At 40.7% G+C, this 25,119-nt stretch overlaps 1 protein-coding gene across 1 annotated transcript in view; it reads right to left on the bottom strand.

The window, feature by feature from the left end:
- Positions 1 to 24,220, bottom strand: part of RAD50 (RAD50 double strand break repair protein) — a 113,426-nt gene extending 89,206 nt beyond the window's left edge. The window contains exons 1-2 of the mRNA XM_005682618.3: positions 23,760 to 24,220; positions 21,466 to 21,549 (exon numbers count right to left, since the gene is read on the bottom strand). Coding sequence (XP_005682675.2) covers positions 21,466 to 21,549; positions 23,760 to 23,888 — 213 coding nt within the window. The 5' untranslated portion in view covers positions 23,889 to 24,220. The remainder of the gene's footprint in view (positions 1 to 21,465; positions 21,550 to 23,759) is intronic.

The raw sequence follows: 25,119 nt of genomic DNA, 5'->3' as shown, positions 1-25,119 counted from the left end.
AGAGATAAGGAAGGATACTATATAACGATCAAGGGAATAATCCAAGAGGAAGACGTAACAATTGTAAATATCTATGCACCCAACATAGGAGCACCTCCATATATAAGACAAACACTAACAGACATAAAAGGAGAAATAGACAGTAACACAATAATAGTAGGAGACTTTAACACCCCACTCACACCAATGGACAGATCATCAAAACAGAAAATTATAAGGAGAAACAAGTCTTAAATGATACATTAGATGAGATGGATCTCATTGATATCTTCAGGACATTCCATCCAAATGCAAAATACACCTTCTTCTCAAATAGACCCCAGATCTTGGGCCACAAATCAAACCTCAGTAAATTTAAGAAAACTGAAATCGTATCAAGCATCTTCTCCGACCACAACACTATGATACTAGATATCAATTACAAGAAAACAACTGTAAGAAACACAAACACATGGAGATTAAACAACGTGTTTCTAAATACCCAACAGGTTACTGAAGAAATCAAAAGGGAAATCAAAAAATTTCTAGAAACAAATGACAATGAAAACACGACAACTGAAAACCTGTGGGACGCAGCAAAAGCAGTCCTAAGAGGGAAGTTTACAGCAATACAATCCTACCTCAAGAAACAAGAAAAACATCAAATAGACAACCTAACTTTACACCTAAAACTGGAGAAAGAAGAACAAAAAACCCCCAAAATTAGTAGAAGGAAAGAAATCATAAAGATCTGAGCAGAAATGAATGAAAAAGAAAAGAAACAATAGTAAAGACTAATAAAACTAGAAGCTGGTTCTTTGAGAAGATAAAATTGACAAACCTTTACCCAGACTCATCAAGAAAAAAAGACAAGAATCAAATCAACAGAATTAGAAATGAAAAAGAAGAGGTTACAACAGACAATGCAGAAATACAAAGGATTATAAGAGACTATTAAGAACAATTATATGGCAATAAAATGGATACCCTGGAAGAAATGGACAGGTTCTTAGAAAAGTTCAATCTTTCAAGACTGAACCAGGAATAAATAGAAATTATGAACAACCCAGTTACAAGCACTGAAATTGAAGCTGTGATAAAAAATCTCCCAAAAAAACAAAAGCCCGGGACCAGACGGCTTCACAGGAGAATTCTATCGAACATTTAGAGAAGAGCTAATGCCTATCCTTCTAAACCTCTTTCAAAAAATTGCAGAAGGAACACTTCCGAACTCATTCTTCAAGGCCACCATCACCCTGATACCAAAACCAGGCAAAGACAACACCAAAAAGAAAACTACAGGCCAATATCACTGATGAACATAGATGAAAAATCCTCAACAAAATTTTAGCAAACAGAATTCAGCAACACATTAAAAACATCATACAGCATAATCAAGTTGGGTTTATTCCAGGAATGCAAGGATTCTTCAATATACACAAATCAATCAATGTGATACACCATATTAACAAATAAAAAGATAAAAACCATACGGTAATCTCAATAGATGCAGAAAAAGCCTTTGACAAAATTCACCACTCATTTATGATTAAATGGGCATAGAAGGAAAAAAATGGGCATAGAAGGAAACTACCTTAACACGGTAAAGGCCATATATGATAAGCCTACAGCAAACATTATTCTCAATGGTGACAAACTGAAAGCACTCTCCCCTAAGATCAGGAACCAGACAAGGGTGTCCACTTTGGCCACTATTATTCAACATAGTTCTGGAAGTCCTAGCTACGGCAATCAGAGAAGAAAAAGAAATAAAAGGAATCCAGATTGGAAAAGAAGAAGTAAAACTCTCACTGTGTGCAGATGACATGATACTGTACATAGAAAACCTTAAAGATAGTATCAGAAAATTATACTAGAGCTAATCAGAGAATTTAGCAAGGTTGTGAGAGTTGGACTGTGAAGAAAGCTGAGCGCTGAAGAACTGATGCTTTTGAACTGTGGTGCTGAAGAAGACTCTTGAGTCTCTTGGACTGCAAGGAGATCCAACCAGTCCATTCTAAAGGAGATCAATCCTGGATGTTCATTGCAAAGACTGATGCTAAAGCTGAAACTCCAGTACTTTGGCCACCTCATGCAAAGAGTTGACTCATTAGAAAAGACCCTGATGCTGGGAGGGACTGGGGGCAGGAGGAGAAGGGGACGACAGAGGATGAGACGGCTGGATGGCATTACCGACTCGATGGACATGAGTTTGAGTAAACTCTGGGAGTTGGTGATGGACAGGGAGGCCTGGCGTACTGCGATTCATGGGGTCACAAAGAGTTGGACACGACTGAGCAACTGAACTGAACTGAGGATACAAAATCAATACACAGAAAGCACTTGCATTTCTATATACTAACAATGAAAAATCAGAAAGATAAATTAAGGAATCAATCCCATTTACCTCTGCAACAAAAAGAATTAAATACGTAGGAATAAACTTACCTAAGGAGACAAAAGAACTGTACACAGAAGATTATAAGACACTGATGAAAGAAATCAAAGACAACATAAACAGATGGACATAGTCCATGTTCCTGGGTAGAAGAATCAATATTGTAAAATGACTCTACTGCCAAATGCGATCTACAGATTCAATGCAATCCCTCTCAAATTACCAATGGCATTTTTCACAGAACTAGAACAAAAAATTTCACAATTCACATGGAAACACCAAAGACTCCAAATAGCCAAAGCAGTCTTGAGAAAGAAGAATGGAGCTGGAGGAATCAACCTTCCTGACTTCAGATTATACTACAAAGCTAGTCATCAAGACAGGATGGTACTGGCACAAAAACAGAAATACAGACCAATGGAACAAGACAGAAAGCCCAGAAATAAACCCATGCACCTAAAGTATGGGCACCTTATTCTTGACAAAGGAGGCAAGAATATACAAGGGGGCAAAGACAGCCTTTGATAAATGGTGCTGGGAAAACTGGACAGCTACACGTCAAAGAATGAAATTAGAACACTTCCTAACACCATACACAAAGATAAACTCGAAATGGATTAAAGATCTAAATGTAAGACCAGAAACTATAAAACTCTTAGAGGAAAACATAGGCAGAACACTCGTTGACATAAATCAAAGCAACATCCTCTATGACCCACCTCCTAGAGTAAGGGAAATAAAAACAAAAGTTAACAAGTGGGATCTGATTAAACTTAAAAGCTTTTGCACAGCAAAGGAAACTATAAGCAAGGTGAAAAGACAATCCTCAGAATGGGAGAAAATAATAACACATGAAACAACTGACAAAGGGTTAATTTCCAAAATATACAAGCAGCTCATACAACTCAATGCTAGAAAGACAAACAACCCAATTAAAAAGTGAGGAAAAGACCTAAACAGACATTTCTCCAAAGAAGACATACAGATGGCTAATAAACACATGAAAAGATGCACAATATCACTCAACAGAAAAATGCAAATCAAAACCACAGTGAGATATCACCTGACACCAGTCAGAATGGCCATCACCGAAAAGTCTACAAACAATAAATGCTGGAGAGGGTGTGGAGAAAAGGGAATGCTTTTGAACTGTTGGTGGGAGTGTAAATTGATACAGCCACTATGGAAGATGGCATGGAGATTTCTTAAAATCTAGGAATAAAACCACTGTATGACCCAGCAATCCCACTCCTAGGCATATACCCTGAGGAAACCAGGGTTGAAAAAGACACATGTTCATTGTAGCACTATTTACAACAGCTAGAACATGGAAGCAACCTAGATGTCCATCAACAGATGAATGGATAAAGAAGGTGTGGTACCTATTCACAATGGAATATTACTCAGCCATAAAAGGAACACATCTGAGTCAGTTCTGATGAGGTGGATGAACCAAGAATCTATTATACAGAGTGAAGTGAGTCAGAAAGAGAAAGATAAATATCATATTCTAATACACATATACGGAATCGAGAAAAATGGTACTGAAGAATTTATTTACAGGGCAGCAGGAGAAGGCAATGGCACCCCACTCCAGTACTCTTGCCTGGAGAATCCCATGGACGGAGGAGCCTGGTAGGCTGCAGTCCATGGGGTTGCTACTAGTCGGACACGACTGAGTGACTTCACTTTCATTTTTCAGTTTCATGCATTGGAGAAGGAAATGGCAACCCACTCCAGTGTTCTTGCCTGGAGAATCCCAGGGACGGGGGAGCCTGGTGGGCTGCCGTCTATGGGGTCGCACAGAGTCGGACACGACTGAAGTGACTTAGCAGCAGCAGCAGTGGAGAAACAGACATAGAGAACAGACTTATGGACATGGGGAGAGGGGAGGAGAGGGTGAGATGTATGAAACAGTAACATGGAAACTTACATTACCATATGTAAAACAGATAGCCAACAGGAATTTGCTGTATGGCTCAGGAAACTCAAACAGGGGTTCTGTATCAACCTAGAGGGATGGGATGGGGAGGGAGACGGGAGGGAGGTTGAAAAGGGAGGGGATATATGTATACCTATGGCTGACTCATGTTGAGGTTTGACAGAAAACAAAATTTTATAAAGCAATTATCCTTCAATAAAAAAAATAAAGAAAAGAATGTGTATTCCACCATTCACTGTTCGAATGGACTATAAAGTCAATTAGGTTAATTTGACTAACAGTGTTAAAGTTCTCCACGGCTTTCGGCTATTTTGTCTACTTTTTCTGTTTCTATACAGAGAGGGGCATTGAGATCTCCAACTATAATTGTAGGTTTTTCTGTATCTCCTTTAGTTCCATAGATTTTTTTTGCCTCTTTCATATCAAAGCTCTAAATCTAGAGTTGTTATATCCTCTTGATGAACTGATTCTTCTATCATCATAAAACATCACTTCGTACCCCAATAGCATTACTAGTTCTAAAGTATACTGTCTGATGTTAATATAGCCAATTCAACTTTCTTTTTATTAGCTGGCATATTTTAGTACATTTTCCATCCTTTTATGTTTAATTTATCTGTATTATTATATTCAAAAATAGTTCCCTCTAAAAAATAATACAAATGAATGTATATGCAAAATAGAAATAGACATATAGAAAACAAACGTGTGGATACCAAAGAGGAGGGGAAGGAATAAATCTGGATAAAGGATTAACAGATACAAGACACTACATACAAATAGGTGAGCAACAAGAATGCACAAGGAGTTATACCCATTTTCTTGTAAAAACCTATAAGGCAGTATAATCTGCAAAAGTACTGAATCGCTACATTGTACACCTGAAAGTAACACAAAAATGTCAATCAACTATACTTGAGGAAAAAAAAAAAAACCTACTGGTATTCCTTTTTCTTTATTGGGGTCTTTTTGTAAGGGAATGCCAGAGAAACATTTACTTCTGTTTCACTGACTATGCTAAAGTATTTGTGTGGATCACAACAAACTGTGGAAAATTCCTTAAAGAGATGGTAATACCAGACCACCTTACCTGCCTCCTTAGAAACCTATGCGGGTCAAGAAGCAACAGTCAGAACTAAACATGGAAGAACAGACTGGTTCAAAATTGGGAAAAGAGTATGTCAAGGCTGTATATTGTTACCTTGCTTATTTAACTTATATGCAGAGTACATCATGCAAAATGCCAGGCTGGATGAATCACAGGCTGGAATCAAGATTGCCAGGAGAAATATCAACAATCTCAGATACACACAGGATAACACTCTAATGGCAGAAAACAAAGAAGAACTAAAGAGCCTCTTGATGAAAGTCAAAGAGGGGAGTGAAAAAGCTGGCTTAAAACTTAACATTCAAAAAATTAAGATCATGGCTTCTGGTCCCATCACTTCATGGCAAACAGAAGGGGGGAAAAGTTCAAGTAGTGACAGATTTTATTTTCTTGAGCTCCAACATCACTATGGAAGGTGCCTGCAGCCATGAAATTAAGATACTTGCTCCTTGGAAGGAAAGCTAGAATCTCTACTCAGTTCACAATCCCACTTCTCTACCCCAGTAGCTATTCTCTGCTAGTCCTCACTGAATCTCATTCTAAAACACATGCAGCTTAGGATCTGGCAAAAGACTCATGGGTTCCTTATGAAGATTTCTGGGGTCCCATCTCTAGAGAGCAATTGCACCCCTGAACCTTGCCTCACATTTACAACCACCTCAGCAAACCCAAACTTCTTTGTCTCATCTGCCAAGTGACTACTGCTCTCTGTTGGATTCTAATTCTATACAATGAAGTTTGCAGTGTCCCTAGGTAGAAGGCTAGAATAAATTTGTAGTCACCACATATGTTTTTCTTTTCTCAGATATTACAACCCAGCATCTGTTGTCCAATGCCTGAAAGAGTTGATTCAAGTATTTTTTCCAGTTTTAAAGTTGTTCATCTTGGGAGCACAAGTATGATACTCATTATTCTATTGCAACCAAAATCACAAGCCCCAGGGTTTGCCTTTTTTAAAAAATCGTAAGTAACTTTTGTTGATACTTCAATGACTTTTTAGAATAAATTTAACTTTCATATTCATCAATTGCTTAACAAATATTTATTAGGCATTCATTAGCTTTCATGTGTTGTTTTGGTTCAAAAATGACAGTTTTTTCCTTTGGTGCATGGAAGACAGAGGGGTTAAACAAAAGGATAGAAAAAGGAATGTTAAGCATCATCATAAGAGAAGTACAAGATGCTCTGAGAGCACAAAGTAGAGGCATCTAACTTATCTAGGAGAGGACTGGGAAAGTTTTCTAAAGGAAATGAATATTTAAATAGAAACCTGACAGAGCTAAGCAGGAGTAAGCAGATGAAAAGATCTGAGACACTAAATGGCTAAAGTAATTTCAGAAAGTTTTCTGCAGAAAGAAGAGAAAAGGAAAGTAGAGACAGAAGACGGTTTCACTAATTAAAAGCTTTCTGAAACATGTTAAAAGAGTTTTGGACTTAAAGCAATGGAAAATCATTAAAGAGTTTAATGATTTTAAAGGAAAATCATGCAGTAGATAATGCATTGTAGAATCATTTTGTCTTCAGGGTAAACAGACTGGACTGAGGCAAGATACGAAGCTGAGAGTAATCCAGGAGAAATTTAGATACAGACATCTTAGTGAGGAGGTAGCAAAAGATTAATATTCAGCTTTGCCCAGGGACTTGTTCCTATCATTTCATCCCAAGGAAAGTAGCTATTTTAGTCACTAACTTGCGTCCGACTCTTTGCAACCCCATGGACTATAACCTGCTAGGTTTCTTTGTCCCTGGGATTCTCCAGGCAAGAATACTGGAGTGGGTTGCCATTTCCTTCTCCAGGATCTTCCTGACCCAGGGATCGAACCTGGGTCTCCTGCACTGCAGGCGGATTCTTTACTGAGTTATGAGGGAAGCCAAGGATAACTACTGAGATTTTAATCCATGGCAGTTAAAGGATTTTTCACATCTACATACCAGAAAACGAGTTAACTTGTTTACAATATGCCTGGTTAGTTACAAATAGACTGGTTAGCCAAATACATATTTTTTCTCCTGGCACCTACCTGTTAAGAATCAAAATAGTAAATGTATTAACAATTTAAAGAGGGAGTATTTCGTAGCATTTCAAGCACAATGCTGTTGTTGACGCTCTTCAAAGAGTAGGGGCTTCCCTGGTGGCTCTCCCTCAGTAAAACAGGAATTTATTAAGGTGGAGAAACATATATTACACTTTAGAAGAATTTCTATCCAAAAGAAAAAAATATAATAAGCCCTTTTCTTTCCAAACAGTCTAGTTGTAAAACCATTAGATAGGGCAGAAGAAGGTACACACGCATGCTACCTGGAGGTGGGGGAACATGGTAGCTCAGCATGGAGCAGGCTGAATGAGCTTGAGCAGGCTGACAAGGGTACGCACATGGACAGACAGCTTGGCCCAGGGTTTCCAAAGTCCAAAGGTGTCAATTTAAGCAAGCTAAAAGGGCATCTGTGAGTAGGGATGACCAAGCTCAGGAGGACGATGATGTCTGTCCTAGGGGAAGGCATAATGTGGGGATGCAGAGCCTGACAACACTGAGGAGGGAATCCACATGGGCAGGGGGAAGCCTGCAGGGACGATTCAGATGCCAGATTAGAGATGGCAACCCTACAAGAGGCCTCGTGGTAAAGAGTATTTGTGGCTGAGAAAGGTAAGCAAGGTGTTCATGGGAAGAAAATGGGAGGTAGCCTAGCATGGAAAGTCAGAGCCCAAGTGGAATGGGAAAACATCCACATGAGGGGGCCAGCATGAGGAATTACAGGCCAAGCAGGATGAAGAGGTTTTGTACACAGCGGGTAGAGTTGGTCCAGTATGGAGTGTTAGAGTTCTGGTGTACCAACAGGAGATTCATTACATATAAGGGGACTGATCAAATAAGTAAACCTATTGAGAACATAGTTGAAAGAAAAAAAAAGAATATAGTAAATTCCTTGCCTCTTACTCCCTTCATTTTATTTACCAGGCAAACATTCAACCTTGATTAAATCCAACTTTCCAACTCATTCAGTGTCTGCCACTGAGCAGCTGAAGAAAAGTGAAAAAACACAAACATAATGATTGCTCTCCCTATAAATTTTCACCCACAAACCTCAAGTGACCCCTTGACACCGTCACGTAACCCTTTAACACTTCCCTAGTCAAATTACTCTGAAATAAAAACTACCTTTTATTTTGCTAGCCTCAATCATCTCCCTCTCCCACTCTCAGCTAATGATTTCACTTCTTTTTTCCACTGAGACTATAGAAACAACCAAAAGAGGATCGATTCATTCTCTCACTACTAAAGTTACCATGTATACTCTGCCTGCCATCCTTTTACAAAGGATAACAACGTGCACGCTTGGTAACTCCTTCAGTTGAGCAATGGATTGTATCTCTTCTTGCCTACTCAAGGATTTTGCTCCATAATTGTCCCCTCCCTTAGATCAATTTCCCCCTCTCTCCAGTGTCATTCATATCAATTTATAAATGTTCTAGTATCTCCCACTTTTAGGAACACAATATATGGCCACAAAATGGGATAAAGAAACTGCTGAGGAAATAAGCATCCAGAAAATTTACAGTATCAGCCAGAAGCAAAACAAACTTGATGAGATGCAGACAACAGAGCACTGAGCTTCTGACGGTCCAGGTCAACTGAAGAGATGCAAATTAGGTAGAAGAAGAATGGATGTACTCACGTAGCTGAAAGTTTGAAAGAAGTAGAAGAGAAAGGTGTGAAGTTAGGCAAATAGAGCAACATGGAAATCAAAGTACCTAAAAAGATAGAAACAACTGAACACAGGTAAGAAAAATTACTGAGAAAAACCAGAAAAACCCAGGCATTTGTTTAAGATAAACAATATTAGGTGCAGGGTCAAATTAAAACAGGGAAATAGAAAGAGAAGAGAAGCTGAAGATATAAGAGGGTGAGAGAAACTGAAATGTTGAGAAGAACATAGCATATTGGGAAAACTGAGGGGATGTGGGCAATTCAGGTGAGGGGAATGGCTCCACCCACAGTAGGAGGTGTGAGTGACTCAGGAGAGAAAGGTTGATGAACAAGTGTGGGTGGGAGCTCAGAACTGGAAAATGAGAGCAGCCGAAAAGCGGGTAGCAAGTGAAGAGAGCTAAACCACCACAGCCAGAAGAACCACAGAGAGGACAGAAGCAGATAGCTGAGAAAAACAGCTCTAGAAAGATGAAAGCAATTGGAAAGGGGGTGGGTGACAGATGAGACTGGCAGAGATACCAGAGCATCAATCAACATGGAAACATCCAGAAAATACACACATATGTGGAAAAAACAGGAACAGAAGCCAAAAAAACTCTTCTTGATCCTGCAAACCTTTTCAGTGATTGCCCCATCTCTTTCCACTTAGAGAAAAACTCATAAAACAATTCTAGGTGTTTTACTTCCTTACCTCCTGTTTTCTCAGATTACTAAAACTGGTTTTGTCAAGATCACCACTGACCTTCACATAGTCAAATCTGCTTCTTGACTGAGCTATCCACATATCTGACACAGCTGATGACTCCTCTTTCTTGTGACCCTATTCTTTTGTCTTCTAAGACACCATTCTCTATTTTCCCTGCTTTACTAGTTGATTTTTTTTTGGCATCTTTCACTGGCTCCTCCTCTTTCTTATTTCTAAATGCTAATATGCTCTAGGCTCAGATCTTCTCTATATTCACTTCCTAGGAGATCCCATCAGGCTTTAAAACTAACTCCATACATATGTGAGTGTATGCATCAATGATTCCTAATTTTAACTCAAACCTCCCCTCAGACATACTTCTATTTACCTACTGGACATCTCCTTTCGATATCTAACAAACATCCCCAATTTACATGTGGGGTTTTTTTTTTTTTTCTCTCTTTTTTAACTGCACCACTCGGTTTGCAGGATCTTAATTCCCTGACCAGGGACTGAACTCGGGGCAGGGGAGGAGCGGGGTGGTGGGCCCTAGCAATGAAAGCACCAAGTCCTAACCACTGGGCTGCCTAGGAATTCCCATCCCGATTTATACATTTAAACCAGAGGCCCTCAAACCTCCTTTTCCAGAGTTTCCTCATTACTACTATTTTATCTATTTGCTAAAGTCAAAAAACTTGTAGTTCTGCTTGATGCTTCTATGTTTCTCATACACCATTACCCAAATCAATAGCTAATCGGCTGGTTCTACCTTTAAAACATCCCAAATCCAAGCATTTGTCATATGTCATTTCTACCATTACCACTTAATTAAGCCACCAATATTCCTCACCTGGATTACCACAAAATGCCCTTTATCAGTCTTCACCCTTCTACCCTCGCCATTTACAGTCAGTCCTCTCAGCAGCTAGACTGATCACTTTAAAATACAAATCATGTCCTCTTCCTACTTAAATCTTCTAATGGATTCCTATTTAAATTAGAACCCCAAATCCTACAGGATCTAGACCCTTCAACTATTCTAACTTAATTTTCTACTAGTCTTCCCCTGATTATTTTGCTCCTCCCCTTGCGATTCCTTGAACACATCAAATACGATCCTACCTCAAGGACTCTGCACTTAGTATTAACACTGATTGGAGTCTTCTTTCCCCAGACTTTAAAAGACCCACTCCCTGTTAAATGAATGAATAAATATTTAGAGATAATTTGTTGCTATTAGAAAAGAGATTCTTCTTTTCTATAAAAAAGAATTTCAATAATGAAGCAGGAGGGCCTTCCCTGGTAGTCTAGTGGTTGCTGCTGCTGCTAAGTCGCTTCAGTCGTGTCCGACTCTGTGCGACCCCGTAGACGGCAGCCCACCAGGCTCCCCCGTCCCTGGGATTCTCCAGGCAAGAACACTGGGGTGGGTTGCCATTTCCTTCTCCAATGCATGAAAGTGAAAAGTGAAAGTGAAGTCGCTCAGTAGTGTTGACTCTTAGCGACCCCATGGACTGTAGCCCACCAGGCTCCTCCGTCCATGGGATTTTCCAGGCAAGAGTACTGGAGTGGGGTGCCACTGCCTTCTCTGAGTCTAGTGGTTAAGACTTCACGTGTCCACTGCAGGAGGAATGGGTTCAATCCCAGGTTGGGGAACTAAGGTCCCACATGACATAGCCAGAAAAAGAAAAGAATGAGGCAGGAAAACAAGTTTGCAGACTATCAGAATAGTTCAAAGGGAAAAGGATGGTGGCTTGGACCAGGGAAACAGCAGAGATGAAATGAAGGGACATATTCTGCACATACTGTAGAAGAGTAGGGAAGAATTGCTTATGAATTAGAAACAAGATGAGATAAAGGAATCATTAAAAGAATGACAAACAGGTTTCTGCACATTTCAAGCAAATGTGCAGATGATACCATTTATCAAACTGCAGGTTGCTGAGGCAGTAACAGGCTTGAGAATGCGAGAGGAATGGGGGAACAGGGAACCAAGAGTTCTATTTTCAGTATGTTAAACTGGAGATCCCCATTAAATACTTAAACAGCTGGACATATATATCTATAGTTTAGGAAAGAAGTTAGGACTAAATATAATATTTGGGAATTCATCAGCATGTAACTGTACAGAGAACCACTGACCCAAACTGCCTGTCAAGGCCAGGCCCTATAGTAACCATCTTCATGGGTTATCTTACAACAGGAGTTCTTGGTAAAGAATGTGGAACTAACAAGCTACCATCAACCAGAATTTGCGAAACATCAAAAGGAGACAGGAGACATTAATCCATACGTCCTACCAACCTCCCAGAATCCTTCTCACTGGAACCTATCCTGGATGAGCAATGAGAACAGCACCAGGAAGGACCCTGAGTCAGAATGACTGGCCAGGGACAACCTGGAAAGTGACCGTATTACCATAAGACCTGAGACCACAAGTCACACGGCAGAGCAGTTCTCCTGAGTTCCCTTCCTCTGCTGCTCTTTGCCAGAGTACCCCTTCCCAATGAAGTCTCTTGCTTTTTCAGCACATGTCTCCTCAAACAATTCGTTTCTGAGTGTTAGACAAGAGCCCACTCTTGGGCCCTGAAAGAGGTCGCTCTTCTTGCAACACAACCAATACTTAAAGCTGTGAGAGTGAATATCATCCAAGAAGAGTCAAGCAAAAGAAGACTCATTAACGGAGACTAAAGTATGGCCTAGCAAAAAAGAGGTATGAGATTATGGTGTCATGAAAGCCAAGAGAGCAATGTTTTAAAAAAAGAGGAAAACCAATTATTAATACATCAAATCTGCAGAGAAAGTATTGAGAACTAGAAAATAACCATTCTGAGACTTTCCTGGTGGTCCAGTGGCTAAGACTCTGCCCTCCCAACACAGGGGACCCTGGCCAGGAAGCTAGAACCCACATGCTGCAAGATATAAAGACATAGAGACAAAGATTCTGCATGTCACAACCAAAAAAAGAGAAGATCCCACATGCCACAGGATCAAAGACCCCAAGTGCCACCACGAAGGCGTGGCACAGCTAAACAAATTTTTTTTTATAAGTTATCTGGCAATATAAAGATTACTGGTGACCTTACCAGAGCAGTTTTAGTGAGGGGCAAAAAAGAAAATCTAAACAGAGTAGGCTGGGGAGAAAAGGGGAAGCAATCAAGTGAAAACAATGAGCACACATAACTCTTAAGAATTTTGGTATAAATACAACAGAGAGTAGTAGCCAGAGGCTGAACTGGAGAAGAGGGAGAGTTTGTCTGTCTGTGGACGGGAGCAACCAGAACATGTTTATCTGCTGACATAAATGATACCCTAAAGAAGGAGAAACTGAATGCAGGACCAAAGGCAGCTGGAAGGCAAAATGCCTGACTTGACAAAAGTGACTGATATTGGATCTAGGTTCCAAGAGGACTTAATCGACCTTAAAACAAATGATAAACAATTTACCCTTATTACAAAGGTGGAAACAGTACAGATATATATGCAGGGTAGTTCGGTAGATTTAATGATTCCTTCTATTTTCTCAAGAAAACACAAGGCAAGATCATCCATCAATTGAAGAGAGTACATCTAAAGTTTAAGAGAAGGTGTGAAACAGTCATTGTAGAAAAGGTTCAGTAAATATAGTAAATGATTTACTATTTCTAAAGAAAAATTAATTCCTTTGTTTGGAACAATTACTAAGGATAATCAGTAATACTAGGAATACACAAAAGTAGTACATAGAAAAGATCTTAATGACCTGGATAACCACAATGGTGTGATCATTCACCTAGAGCCAGACATCCTGGAGTGCAAAGTCAAGTGGGCTGTAGGAAGCATCACTACAAACAAAGCTAGTGGAGGTGATGGAATTCCAGCTGAGCTATTTCAGATTCTAAAAGATGATGCTGTGAAAGTGCTGCATTCAATATGCCAGCAAATTTTGAAAACTCAGCAGTGGCCACAGGACTGGAAAAGGTCAGTTTTCATTCCAATCCCAAAGAAGGGCAATGCCAAAGAGTGTTCAACATGCGGCACAACTGCACTCATTTCACACGCTAGCAAAGTAACGCTCAAGATTCTCCAAGATAGGCTTCCACAGTATATGAACCAAGAACTTCTAGATGTTCAAGCTGGACTTAGAAAAGGCAGAGGAACCAGAGACAAACTGCCAACATCTGCTGGATCATAGAAAAAGCAAGAGAATTCCAGAAAAACATCTACTTCTGCTTCACTGACTACACTAAAGCCTTTGTGTGGATCACAACAAACTGGAAAATTCCTTAAAGAAATGGGAATACCAGACCACCTTACCTGCCTCCTGAGAGACCTGTATGCAGATCAAGAAACAACAGTTAGAACCAGACATGGAACAATGAACTGGTTCAAAACTGGGAAAAGAGTAGGTCAAGGCTGTATGTTGTCACTCTGCTTATTTAACTTATATGCAGAGTATATCATGTGAAATGCAGGCCTGGATGAAACACAAGCTGGAATCAAGATTCCCAGGAGAAATATCAATAACTTGAGATATGCAGATGACACCACCATTATGGCAGAAAGCGAAGAGGAACTAAAGAACCTCTTGATGAAAGCAGAAGAGGAGAGTGAAAAAGCTGGTTTAAAACTCAGCATTCAAAAAACTAAGATCATGGCATCTGGCCCCATCACTTCATGGCAAACAGATGGGGAAACAATGGAAACAGTGACAGACTTCATTTTCCTGGGCTCCAAAATCACTGCAGATGGTGACTGCAGCCATGAAATTAAAAGATGCTTGCTCCTTGGAAGAAAAGCTATGACAAACTCAGCATACTAAAAAGCAGAGATATTACTTTGCCAACAAAGGTCTGTATAGTCAAAGTCATGGTTTTTCCAGTAATCACGTACGGATGTGAGAGCTGGACCATAAAGAAAGCTAAATGCTGAAGAATTGATGCTTTTGAACTGTGGTGTTGGAGAAGACTCTTGAGAGTCCCTTGGACTGCAAGGAGATCAAACTAGTCAATCCTAGAGGAAATTAGCCCTGAATATTCATTGGAAGGACTGATACTGAAGCTCCAATACTTTGGCCACCTGATGCAAAGAACTGACTCACTGGAAAAGACTCTGATGCTGGGCAAGACTGAAGGCAGGAGAAGGGGACGACAGAGGATAAGATGGTTGGATGGCATCACCGACTCAATGGACATGAGTTTGAGCAAGCTCTGGGAGATGGTGAAGGACAGGGAAGCCTGGCATGCTGCAGTTCATGGGGTCACAAAGAGTCGGACATGACTGAGTGACTGAACACCACCACTAGGAAATCGAGCTGAGTCCCTTGTGGATAATAATTTCCCTTAAAGATAAGGATTGGTACAAAACAAAGTCAGACAATCTGGGATATACTGGGTTGTATCTAATACAAATTCTTAAGTTCTTACTCATGATCTTAATAATACTGCTAGCTGTCATTTTTTTACATAGCCTGTTTTACAAGATTGTTATTTCTTGCATTTATCATTGTGTGACTGAGTCTCCGGCAAAAATATATAGTTCTATACGAGGTCAACGACTAGAACAGTGGAACTCTTACATGAGAAGAAGCTACAAGAGGGAATCTTTTCCTAGATCGTAAGAGCCTAGTAATTAATACAGGTGGTATAGAGATTTATGGCTACTGTTAATAAGGCCTAGTCCAATAATAGCCCATTGAGCAGCCTAGCAACAAAATTTCACCAGACCCATGAATGAGTATTCTGAGCACCATGGGATGAAATGGTTATGAAAGAGCCCTTTTTATGACCATAAAATTTATGACCATAAACGGGCCCTAACAACTGGAGACTGGCACTTGCCACCTACCGCTGTAGGTTGGCAGCAAGGATTAAATCATGAGCCGCTGCAGCTGCTGACCTTTAACACCCCCTAAAAGAGGTTGAGGGTGGAGATCAGTAATGAGGCACTCACTCTGTGCTCTGGGAAAAACTGACAAAACAGGTCTTCAGATAGTTAGATATTTTCAGGAGATTTTAGGAGCCCAAATTCTTGCATCTTCTCATACCTCAAGAGGTACTAACATCATTAATGGCAGCATTTGCTTTGGCTATTAAGGAGAAAACCACAATTAAAAGTCAAAATGGAGTAACTATGCTTCAGACATCCAAGGGAATACTAAGTGATACTTAGTACGAGGTGTGATTTCAGATAAGTCCTTATATTGTTGAGAACTTAAGTTTTCTGAGCAGTATCAGTCTTGAGATGCCACCAGCCATTCTCAAAACAGTGTCTGCTAACAGCTGGCAACTACAACCTTACTTTTTAAAAGTCTCCTCTTGTAACTATTACATTTTTAGATATTACAATTACTTTACAAAATAACAAAAAGAAGAGACATGTATGATGATCAACAGCTTATATTATTTATGTTAATATCACATCAAAGGTTAAAACCTAGTTAGATTAAACTAGACAACTGGCTACCTGGCTACAAGTCTCCCCAAAGCACTAGGTCCAAACTAGGTTTCAGGCTTATTTTCCTGAGAATAAATGAGATCTATTTTGTCTATTTATGTCAGGTTGTCCAACCAACTGAGTCTATAACACCCACATCAAATCACACTGGGCTAACAGAAGCAGACATCAAAAATATGTACGATCACACCAAATGGCTCCATCCCTTCTGACAGGGTAACCCCAGTACTGACTCTACATGGACCAGGATCAAAACTGCTACCATATATAACCTGGTTCTTACTCCTGCGTGGGCCCCTGGTTATAATAGTTCACTTACTGGTTTTTGGCCCCTGCCTTTTTAATCTACTTGTTAAGTTTGTCTCTTCCAGATTACACTAGTTTCATATCAAGATAATGGCGATGCGGAGATGCCAGCCACTCCTCAGAACAGATCCTGCTGGTGTAACAACAGAGGTCATCCTGGGCCCTTAATGAGACAGGGTGCGAGCTCTGTGACCCCAACTAGGTAGGCTTACAAGCCCCATGCCAGCCCAAAAGCCCTTTATCCTCCCAATAAAGATTTCTTGGGGTTCACGTCTCTCAGGGGGGATTTGAGACAGGAGACAGGTGGGCCCCAGGCTGAGCAGCTGGAGTTTGTCCCCTGTGGACAGATACTCCAAGATGAAAATAATAGCAGAAGTGAGGAGGACCTGAGCCTTGCCCAGATAGAGACCACATATTTCTCATTCTTGAGGTCAAGGAGACGTTCCCAACAACATGTGCACAGAAAGGCTCCTAAGGGACCAATGAAAAGGGGGGAACCACCCCATGGTAGATGATGTCAGCCTGCCCACAGGCCTCTTCACTAGAATCCACCTTGGCTGAGAAATGTGCGCTCACACAGGGGAGGACCTTGAGTTAAATCTAATACAGGCGCAGAATGAGGCAAAGTAATATGACTGGACAGAGGAAACCTGGAAGAAATGCCCCATGTAAGTGACTCAAACTACCTCCAGGGCATGATTCTCTCTGAGTCTGCTCATGTGAGTCTATTAATACATACTTTTTCTTTCGAATAAACACTTTACATGTTTCACTACTTTCTGTCTCTGGAAATTCATTTCTACAAAACCAGTGGGCCAGGGCCTTGTCACTGCCCACTGGCCCTGATGGTCTAGAGTCTAGGATTCGGTGCTCTATCGCAGCCTGACTTCAGTCTCTGGCCAGGGAGCCAAAATCCTGCTTCAAGCCACTGCAGGCCAAGACTGCCCAAGATCACTTTCATAATCAGAGTTATCTTTAGCCATATAAAAGTGGAAACAATTTAAAAGACTATCAACAGTGCATCAGTTAAATAAGCTAGAGAATATAAACTCAATGGAATACTATTAAGTAATTAAAAATAATGAACAAAAGTATATATATCTTAACATATCTTCAGGTGGCGCAGTGGTAAAGAATCCATCTGCCGATGCAAGAGACACTGGTTTGTTTCCTGGGCTGGGAAGATCCCTGGGAGAAGGCAACCCACACCAGTATTCTTGTCTGGGAAATCCCATGGACAGAGGAGCCTGGAGGGCTACAGTTCATGGGGCCACAAGAGGTGGACATGACTTAGCAACTAAAAAAACAGCAACAAAAATATCACAAAATAAACACTTGATTTGTAGAATAGTCAAAATAAAATTCTATTGATTTATTAAAATATTTATGTGAGTATATTTATATACACACAGAGGGTTTTTTTCCATAAACACACAAAAAAGCCTGGAAGAAATACACAACAAACTCTTGGGAAGTAGGGGTAATGAGAGGCACAGGACCTCACTACACATACACCAAAGTAAAACTTACTTCAGGAAGAGAGATAAATCAGGAGTTTGGGATTAGCAGATACACAGTAATATATATAAGATAAGCAAGAGTGATTTAACACAGGCAACAATATTCTATATCTTGTAATAACCTATAATGGAAAATAATCTTAAAAAATATATGCATATAACTGAATCACTTTTCTGCATACCTAAAACTAATGCAATATTGTGAATCAACTATACTGCAATATAAAAAAGGAAAAACTATAAACCAAAATGTATATAGAAAAGTCTATGTCCTAAACACACACATAAACACCATAATTCAAAGATTCATACACAGACTTTCATCATGGTACATTTTAATAAAAAATTAAAGCAAGGCTAAATATAAGAAAATGATGCAATCATTAAAAATGCTCATAAAATGTTTTAAGTAGAAAATATTTCAGACAAAGAAGTACAAAGATTAAAAAAGCACCATGTACCTCTACACAATAGACTATGCAGTTCAGTTCAGTCGCTCAGTCGTGTTCAGCTCTTTGCGACCCCATGAATCGCAGCACGCCAGGCCTCCCTGTCCATCACCATCTCCCAGAGTTCACTCAGACTCACGTCCATCGAGTCGGTGATGCCATCCAGCCATCTCATCCTCTGTCGTCGCCTTCTCCTCCTGCCCCCAATCCCTCCCAGCATCAGAGTCTTTTCCAATGAGTCAACTCTTCGCATGAGGTGACCAAAGTACTGGAGTTTCAACTTTAGCATCATTCCTTCCAAAGAAATCCCAGGGTTGATCTCCTTCAGAATGGACTGATTGGATCTCCTTGCACTCCAAGGGATTCTCAAGAGTCTTCTCCAACACCACAGTTCAAAAGCATCAATTCTTCAGCACTCAGCCTTCTTCACAGTCCAACTCTCACATCCATACATGACCACAGGAAAAACCACAGCCTTGACTAGATGGACCTTAGTCGGCAAAGTAATGTCTCTGCTTTTGAATATACTATCTAGGTTGGTCCTAACTTTCCTTCCAAGGAGTAAGCGTCTTTTAATTTCAAGGCTGCAATCAACATCTGCAGTGATTTTGGAGCCCCAAAAAATAAAGTCTGACACTGTTTCCACTGTTTCGCCATCTATTTCCCATGAAGTGATGGGACCAGATGCCATAATCTTTGTTTTCTGAATGTTGAGCTTTAAGCCAACTTTTTCACTCTCCTCTTTCACTTTCATCAAGAGGCTTTTTAGCTCCTCTTCACTTTCTGCCATAAGAGTGGTGTCATCTGCATATCTCAGGTTATTGATATTTCTCCCAGCAATCTTGATTCCAGCTTGTGTCTCTTCCAGTCCAGTGTTTCTCATGATGTACTCTGCATATAAGTTAAATAAGCAGGGTGACAATATATAGCCTTGACGTACTCCTTTTCCTATTTGGAACCAGTCTGTTGTTCCATGTCCAGTTCTAACTGTTGCTTCATGGCCTGCATACAGATTTCTCAAGAGGCAGGTTAGGTGGTCTGGTATTCCCATCTCTTTCAGAATTTTCCACAGTTTATTGTGATCCACACAGTCAAAGGCTTTGGCATAGTCAATAAAGCAGAAATAGATGTCTTTCTGGAATTCTCTTGCTTTTTCCATGATCCAGTGGATGTTGGCAATTTGATCTCTGGTTCCTCTGCCTTTTCTAAAACCAGCTTGAACATCAGGGAGTTCATGGTTCACGTATTGCTGAAGCCTGGCTTGGAGAATTTTGAGCATTACTTTATTAGCATGTGAGATGAGTGCAACTGTGCGGTAGTTTGAGCATTCTTTGGCATTTCCTTTCTTTGGAATTGGAATGAAAACCGACCTTTCCCAGTCCTACGGCCACTGCTGAGTTTTCCAAATTTGCTGGAAGAATGCATTTGAATCAGTTCTAAAGAGGTGGATGAAACTGGAACCTATTACACCAAGTGAAGTAAGTCAGAAAGAAAAACACCAATATAGTATACTAACCCATATATATGGAATTTAGAAAGATGGTAATGATGACCCTATATACAAGACAGCAAGAGAGACACAGATGTAAAGAACAGTCTTTTGGACTCTGTGGGAGAAGGCGAGGGTGGGATGATTCGAGGGAGCAGTGTTGAAATGTGAAGCAGATCACCGGTCCAGGTTCAATGCATAAGACAGGGCACTCAGGGCTGGTTCACTAGGATGACTCTCAGGGATGGGATTGGGAGGGAGGTGGGCGAGGGGTTCTGGATGGGGAACACATGTGCAGCCATGGCTGACTTATGTCAATGTATGGCAAAAACCACTACAGTATTGTAAAGTAATTGCAAGGAGATCCAACCAGTCCATTCTGAAGATCAGCCCTGGGATTTCTTTGGAAGGAATGATGCTAAAGCTGAAACTCCAGTACTTTGGCCACCTCATGCGAAGAGTTGACTCATTGGAAAAGACTCTGATGCTGGGAGGGATTGGGGGCAGGAGGAGAAGAGGACGACAGAGGATGAGATGGCTGGATGGCATCACGGACTCGATGGACGTGAGTCTGAGTGAACTCTGGGAGTTGGTGATGGACAGGGAGGCCTGGCGTGCTGCGATTCATGGGGTCGCAAAGAGTCGGACACGACTGAGCGACTGAACCGAACTGAACTGAAAGTAAATAAATTAATAAAATTAAAAGTACCCATGTACCAAACACCCAGACTAAGAATTTAATATAGTTTTTAATAACACAGGACTTGATGATAATGTTAGATGGGAAAAAAGCTCAGAATACAAAATTAAGAGTATGACTTCAGCTACTTAAGACAGTACGAAAAGGAGAAGAAACACATGAAAATGTCAACAATGGCTATCACTCACTGACTGTACGTGAGTGACTTCCATATCTCAGATTTTTCCACTGCCAAGTTTTCTACAATGAGCTATCACTTTTATCATTATAAAAATTTTATTTAAAAAAAAAGTTTCTGGAGTAGGAAATGGCAACCCACTCCAGTAGTTTTGCCTGGAAAATCCCATGGACAGAGGAGCCTGGGAAGCTGCAGTCCAGGGGGTTGCAAAGAGTTGAATGTAACTGAGCACACACATACAAAACAGAAACAGACTCACAGACACAGAGAACAGACTTGCGGTTGTCAAGGAGACGAGGGGAGGAGGAGGGGTGGACTGGGAGTTCGGAGTTAGCAGATGCAAATTATTACATTTAGAATGGATACAGTACAAGGTCCAACTCTATAGCACAGAGAGCTATATTCAATATCCTGTAATAAACCATGATGGAAAAGAATATGAAAAAGAATATATATAACTGAATCACTTTGCTATGCCGAAATTCACACAATTAACACAAATTAACACAATCAACTATATGTCAATAAAATTAAAAAACAAAAGAAAAAAAATGTTTCACTGGCATCATTACCTTGGGGTCATGAACAAATGTATTTCCTTTAGTTCCAGGAGGAAAATCTCCAGTACAAATATATTTTAGACATTCAATGATGGTCTAAAGAAATAGAAAATTATATTATTTACTTATTAGAAAACTGCAGAATTTAACCATAAAATGTTAATTCATTATAAATATTTGTAAAAGATAAACGACTATAAAATATATGATTAGATAAATTTTGATATTATAAAACCTGACATATAAATATAGAAAAGCTATATAATTAAGAAGGTATACTGAATAATAATTATTATTATTTTGGAAGGAAAATTTTCTATTTCTAATTAAAATGAAACTAAGTTTTTAATAACAATGGCTTAAACAGCTCACCATAGCTGATTACACTATATTGTATAAATGAAATTTATTGAGAGTGAAACTTAAATGTACACACACACACACACACACACACACACACACACACACCCAAAGGGTAAATATGTGAGGCTGATATCCTGCAGGGCCCTGTGTGGCTCCTGGGCACAAGGACTTTCTGTGTTCCCCATTTCTTTGATTATAGGAAGCAGCCTTCATTCACCCTCCAAGACCTTCCCTGAGTTCCAAAGGGCAGATTCAAGCAATAAAGTTATTTAGGGGAGGGAGGGGATGAGACCAGAAAGAGACAGTCAAGAGCAGCCTTGGGGCAAGGTCCTGTTTCCCTAACAACAGATACACACAATATCACAATATCTTTGAGCTACTCTGCAGACACCGAAACCCCCTCCAGGTGGGATGCTGCCCAGGACCTGCAGACCCCAGAGTAATTACACCTGAGGGTTGATGATGTCGACTCCTACTTACCTCACCATCATTAGAACGGCCACGAGCTAATCAGGCTGTTACTATAAAACCTGTCACTATATTCCCCAGTTGGGGACACATGGTTTGGAGGGCATGAAGCCCACTGTGTCCCCCTTTCCGTGGCAAAGCAATAAAGCTACCCTTTTCTATGTCACCCAAAACTGTCTCCGGGATTTAACTTGGCAACGTTGTACAGAGAAGCTGAGCTTTCTGGTTCAAGGTGATAGATGTGTTAACTAGAATAAGAGAAACCTTTTGGGGAACACATGTTTGTCAAATCACCATGATGTATACTTTAAATAGCCTACAATGTATATGCCATTATACTCCAATAAGGCTGAATTTTTTTTTTAAGCTGAAACAAATGGCTAGTATCAACCTTATTATGTGACAGGTACTGTACTAACCACTTTTACATACATTAAGCATTTAATTCTCACATTAACCCTAGGCGATAGAAACTATTTTTAACATCTATTTTATAAATGAGAAAACTAAGGCAAAGAACATTTAGGTCACTTTTGCCCAGTCACACAACTAATAAATGGGGAAGCAAAAAAAAAAAAAAAAAGTGTATTCAAGCAGCTAGGGCTCATAAACACTAAAGTAACCTATCAGTAACACTTAATATAGTGCTTAGGTACATAAAAAAGCATCTGTAAATAATATTCTTACATAAACAAACAGACAAGAGTTTGGCATTCAACTCTCAACACCAAACCTTGTCTTTCTCTATGCTTTTCACTTCCTCTTCTCCCTGTTACTATGATATCACCTTGTTTTTCTCAAACCACCCTTTCAGACCAGAGAGCCTCTTGGCTACACTTCTTTCAAAATTGCATACTATTCCAGGGCTCAATTCAAATTTCTAAATATTTCCAGGGTTTTAAAAAGTCACAGTATATATGCTGTGCTCTAACCTTTATTTGAACTAGGTAAGAGCATCCCAACAGCAAAACAGTTTCCCAATTTAACCAAGCCCCAATGGAGGTTTCATTTTAAAACTGTTATTTAGTTAGTCATTATGCTTAGTCGGGATAGTCAGTTTTCTTAAAGTCACACATTTACATTTTATAACAGCAACAACAACAAAAATCCCGAACGGGGACAACTACCAGGAAATGAATGCTATGCCATGAGAATAAAGAGAATTAAGAAAACATGAATACAGGCAAAAAAAAAAAAATTCCTGTGGGGCTGTGAGCTCCGTAAGCTCACGCAGTTAGCTCCCGGCCTCTCGGGATTCTCAAGAAAACCCTGTCCACTGGGCAGCAGTCCACACCAAGCCACGCTCCTGGGCACGGAAGTCAGCTGACGACCCAGGTGTACCCTGGGGCCTCAGGAGCTGAGTCATACTGACTCCTCTCACCCTAAACTAGAGTTCCGAACTCTGCAGACACTCTACTCCAGATCTGTAACACGTGGCGACCCATAAACTGAAGGCGGCTCCTCAGAGGACTTACCGTTTTCCCCGCCCCATTGGGTCCAACCAAAATTGTAAGGGGACTGAAGAAAGTGATAATTTGTTTATCTTTATCCTCTATTCCAAAACTCCGCACGCCCTGAATGCTCATCTTTTCGATCCGGGACATGTTTGCAAACGTTTCTTTTCTCAACAGCTGGGGTCTAGATCCCGGGGCCCACCAAAGTTTAGCAGCGAGGCCGGAGCACAGCAAGAACGGGTCGTAAGGACTCCAGCGTCTCGGAAGGCTCGGGCTGGGACCGTCCCTCCCACACTGGCTTTCTTCCCTGCTGCAGGACGAGAGCGGGGGTGGGGGCCAGCCCGGGGCTGCCCAAGACACACGCGGGCAGAACCCCCAGGACCAGGGAGCCCGAGACCCATGCACTCACAGACTCCCGCCTTGGCTACGCCGCGGGTCAGGTGGGTCGCTGCGCCGGCGCGCATTTACGCCGCAGGCGCGGGGCACGCCGGGAAGTCGGAAGCTAGGTGCGCGCGCAGGTTTACAGTCTGCGACGGTCGCGTGCCAAGTCTTGAAAGTGGCTTGTGTCTCCTAGCAGCGGACCGAGGGAGGAGGGGCGAGAGGGAGGGGAGCAGGAGGGGCAGGGGTGAGGCAGCACTCAGTTCAGTTCAGTCGCTCTGTCGTGTCCTACTCTGCGACTCCATGGACTGCAGCAGGCCAGGCTTCCCTGTGTATAACCCACTCCCAGAGCTTGCTCAAACTCATGTCCATCGAGTGGGTGATGCCATCCAGCCATCTCATCCTCTGTCGTCCTCTTCTCCTCCTGCATTCAATCTTTCCCAGCATCAGGGTCGTTTCTAATGAGTCAGTTCTTCACCTTAGGTGGCCGAACTATTGGAGTTTCAGTTTCAGTATCAGTCCTTCCAATGAATAGTCCGGAGTGATCTCCTTTAGTATGGACTGGTTTGATCTCCTTGCAGTCCAAGGGACTCTCAAGAGTCTTCTCCAATACCACAGTTCAAAAGCATCAGTTCTTTGGGCTCAGCTTTCTTTATAGTCCAACTCTCACATCCATACATGACTACTGGAAAAACCATAACTTTGGCTAGATGGACCTTTGTTGACAAGTAATATCTTTGCTTTTTTTTTTTTTCCCCCAGTTCTTTTACCATCCATCATTTTTATTATTGGTCCTTTTAGTGGATTTAGACAAAGCAGACAATTGCAAATCAACTCTTCCATCAGCAAATTTAGTACTTATCTAGATTACCTTAATTACTATAGTTTGTATTGAATATTTAAAAACAAGATATTTATTAGTTTTTGAAGCCTCAATATAGGTATGACTTCTGACAGGACAGGCTTTCACAAGTATTGAAAATAGTTTCCAGATCTTCTGTCT

Source organism: Capra hircus, chromosome 7, assembly GCF_001704415.2.
Source record: "Capra hircus breed San Clemente chromosome 7, ASM170441v1, whole genome shotgun sequence".
NCBI lineage: Eukaryota > Metazoa > Chordata > Mammalia > Artiodactyla > Bovidae > Capra > Capra hircus.
This window is presented reverse-complemented; position numbering and strand designations above follow the sequence as displayed.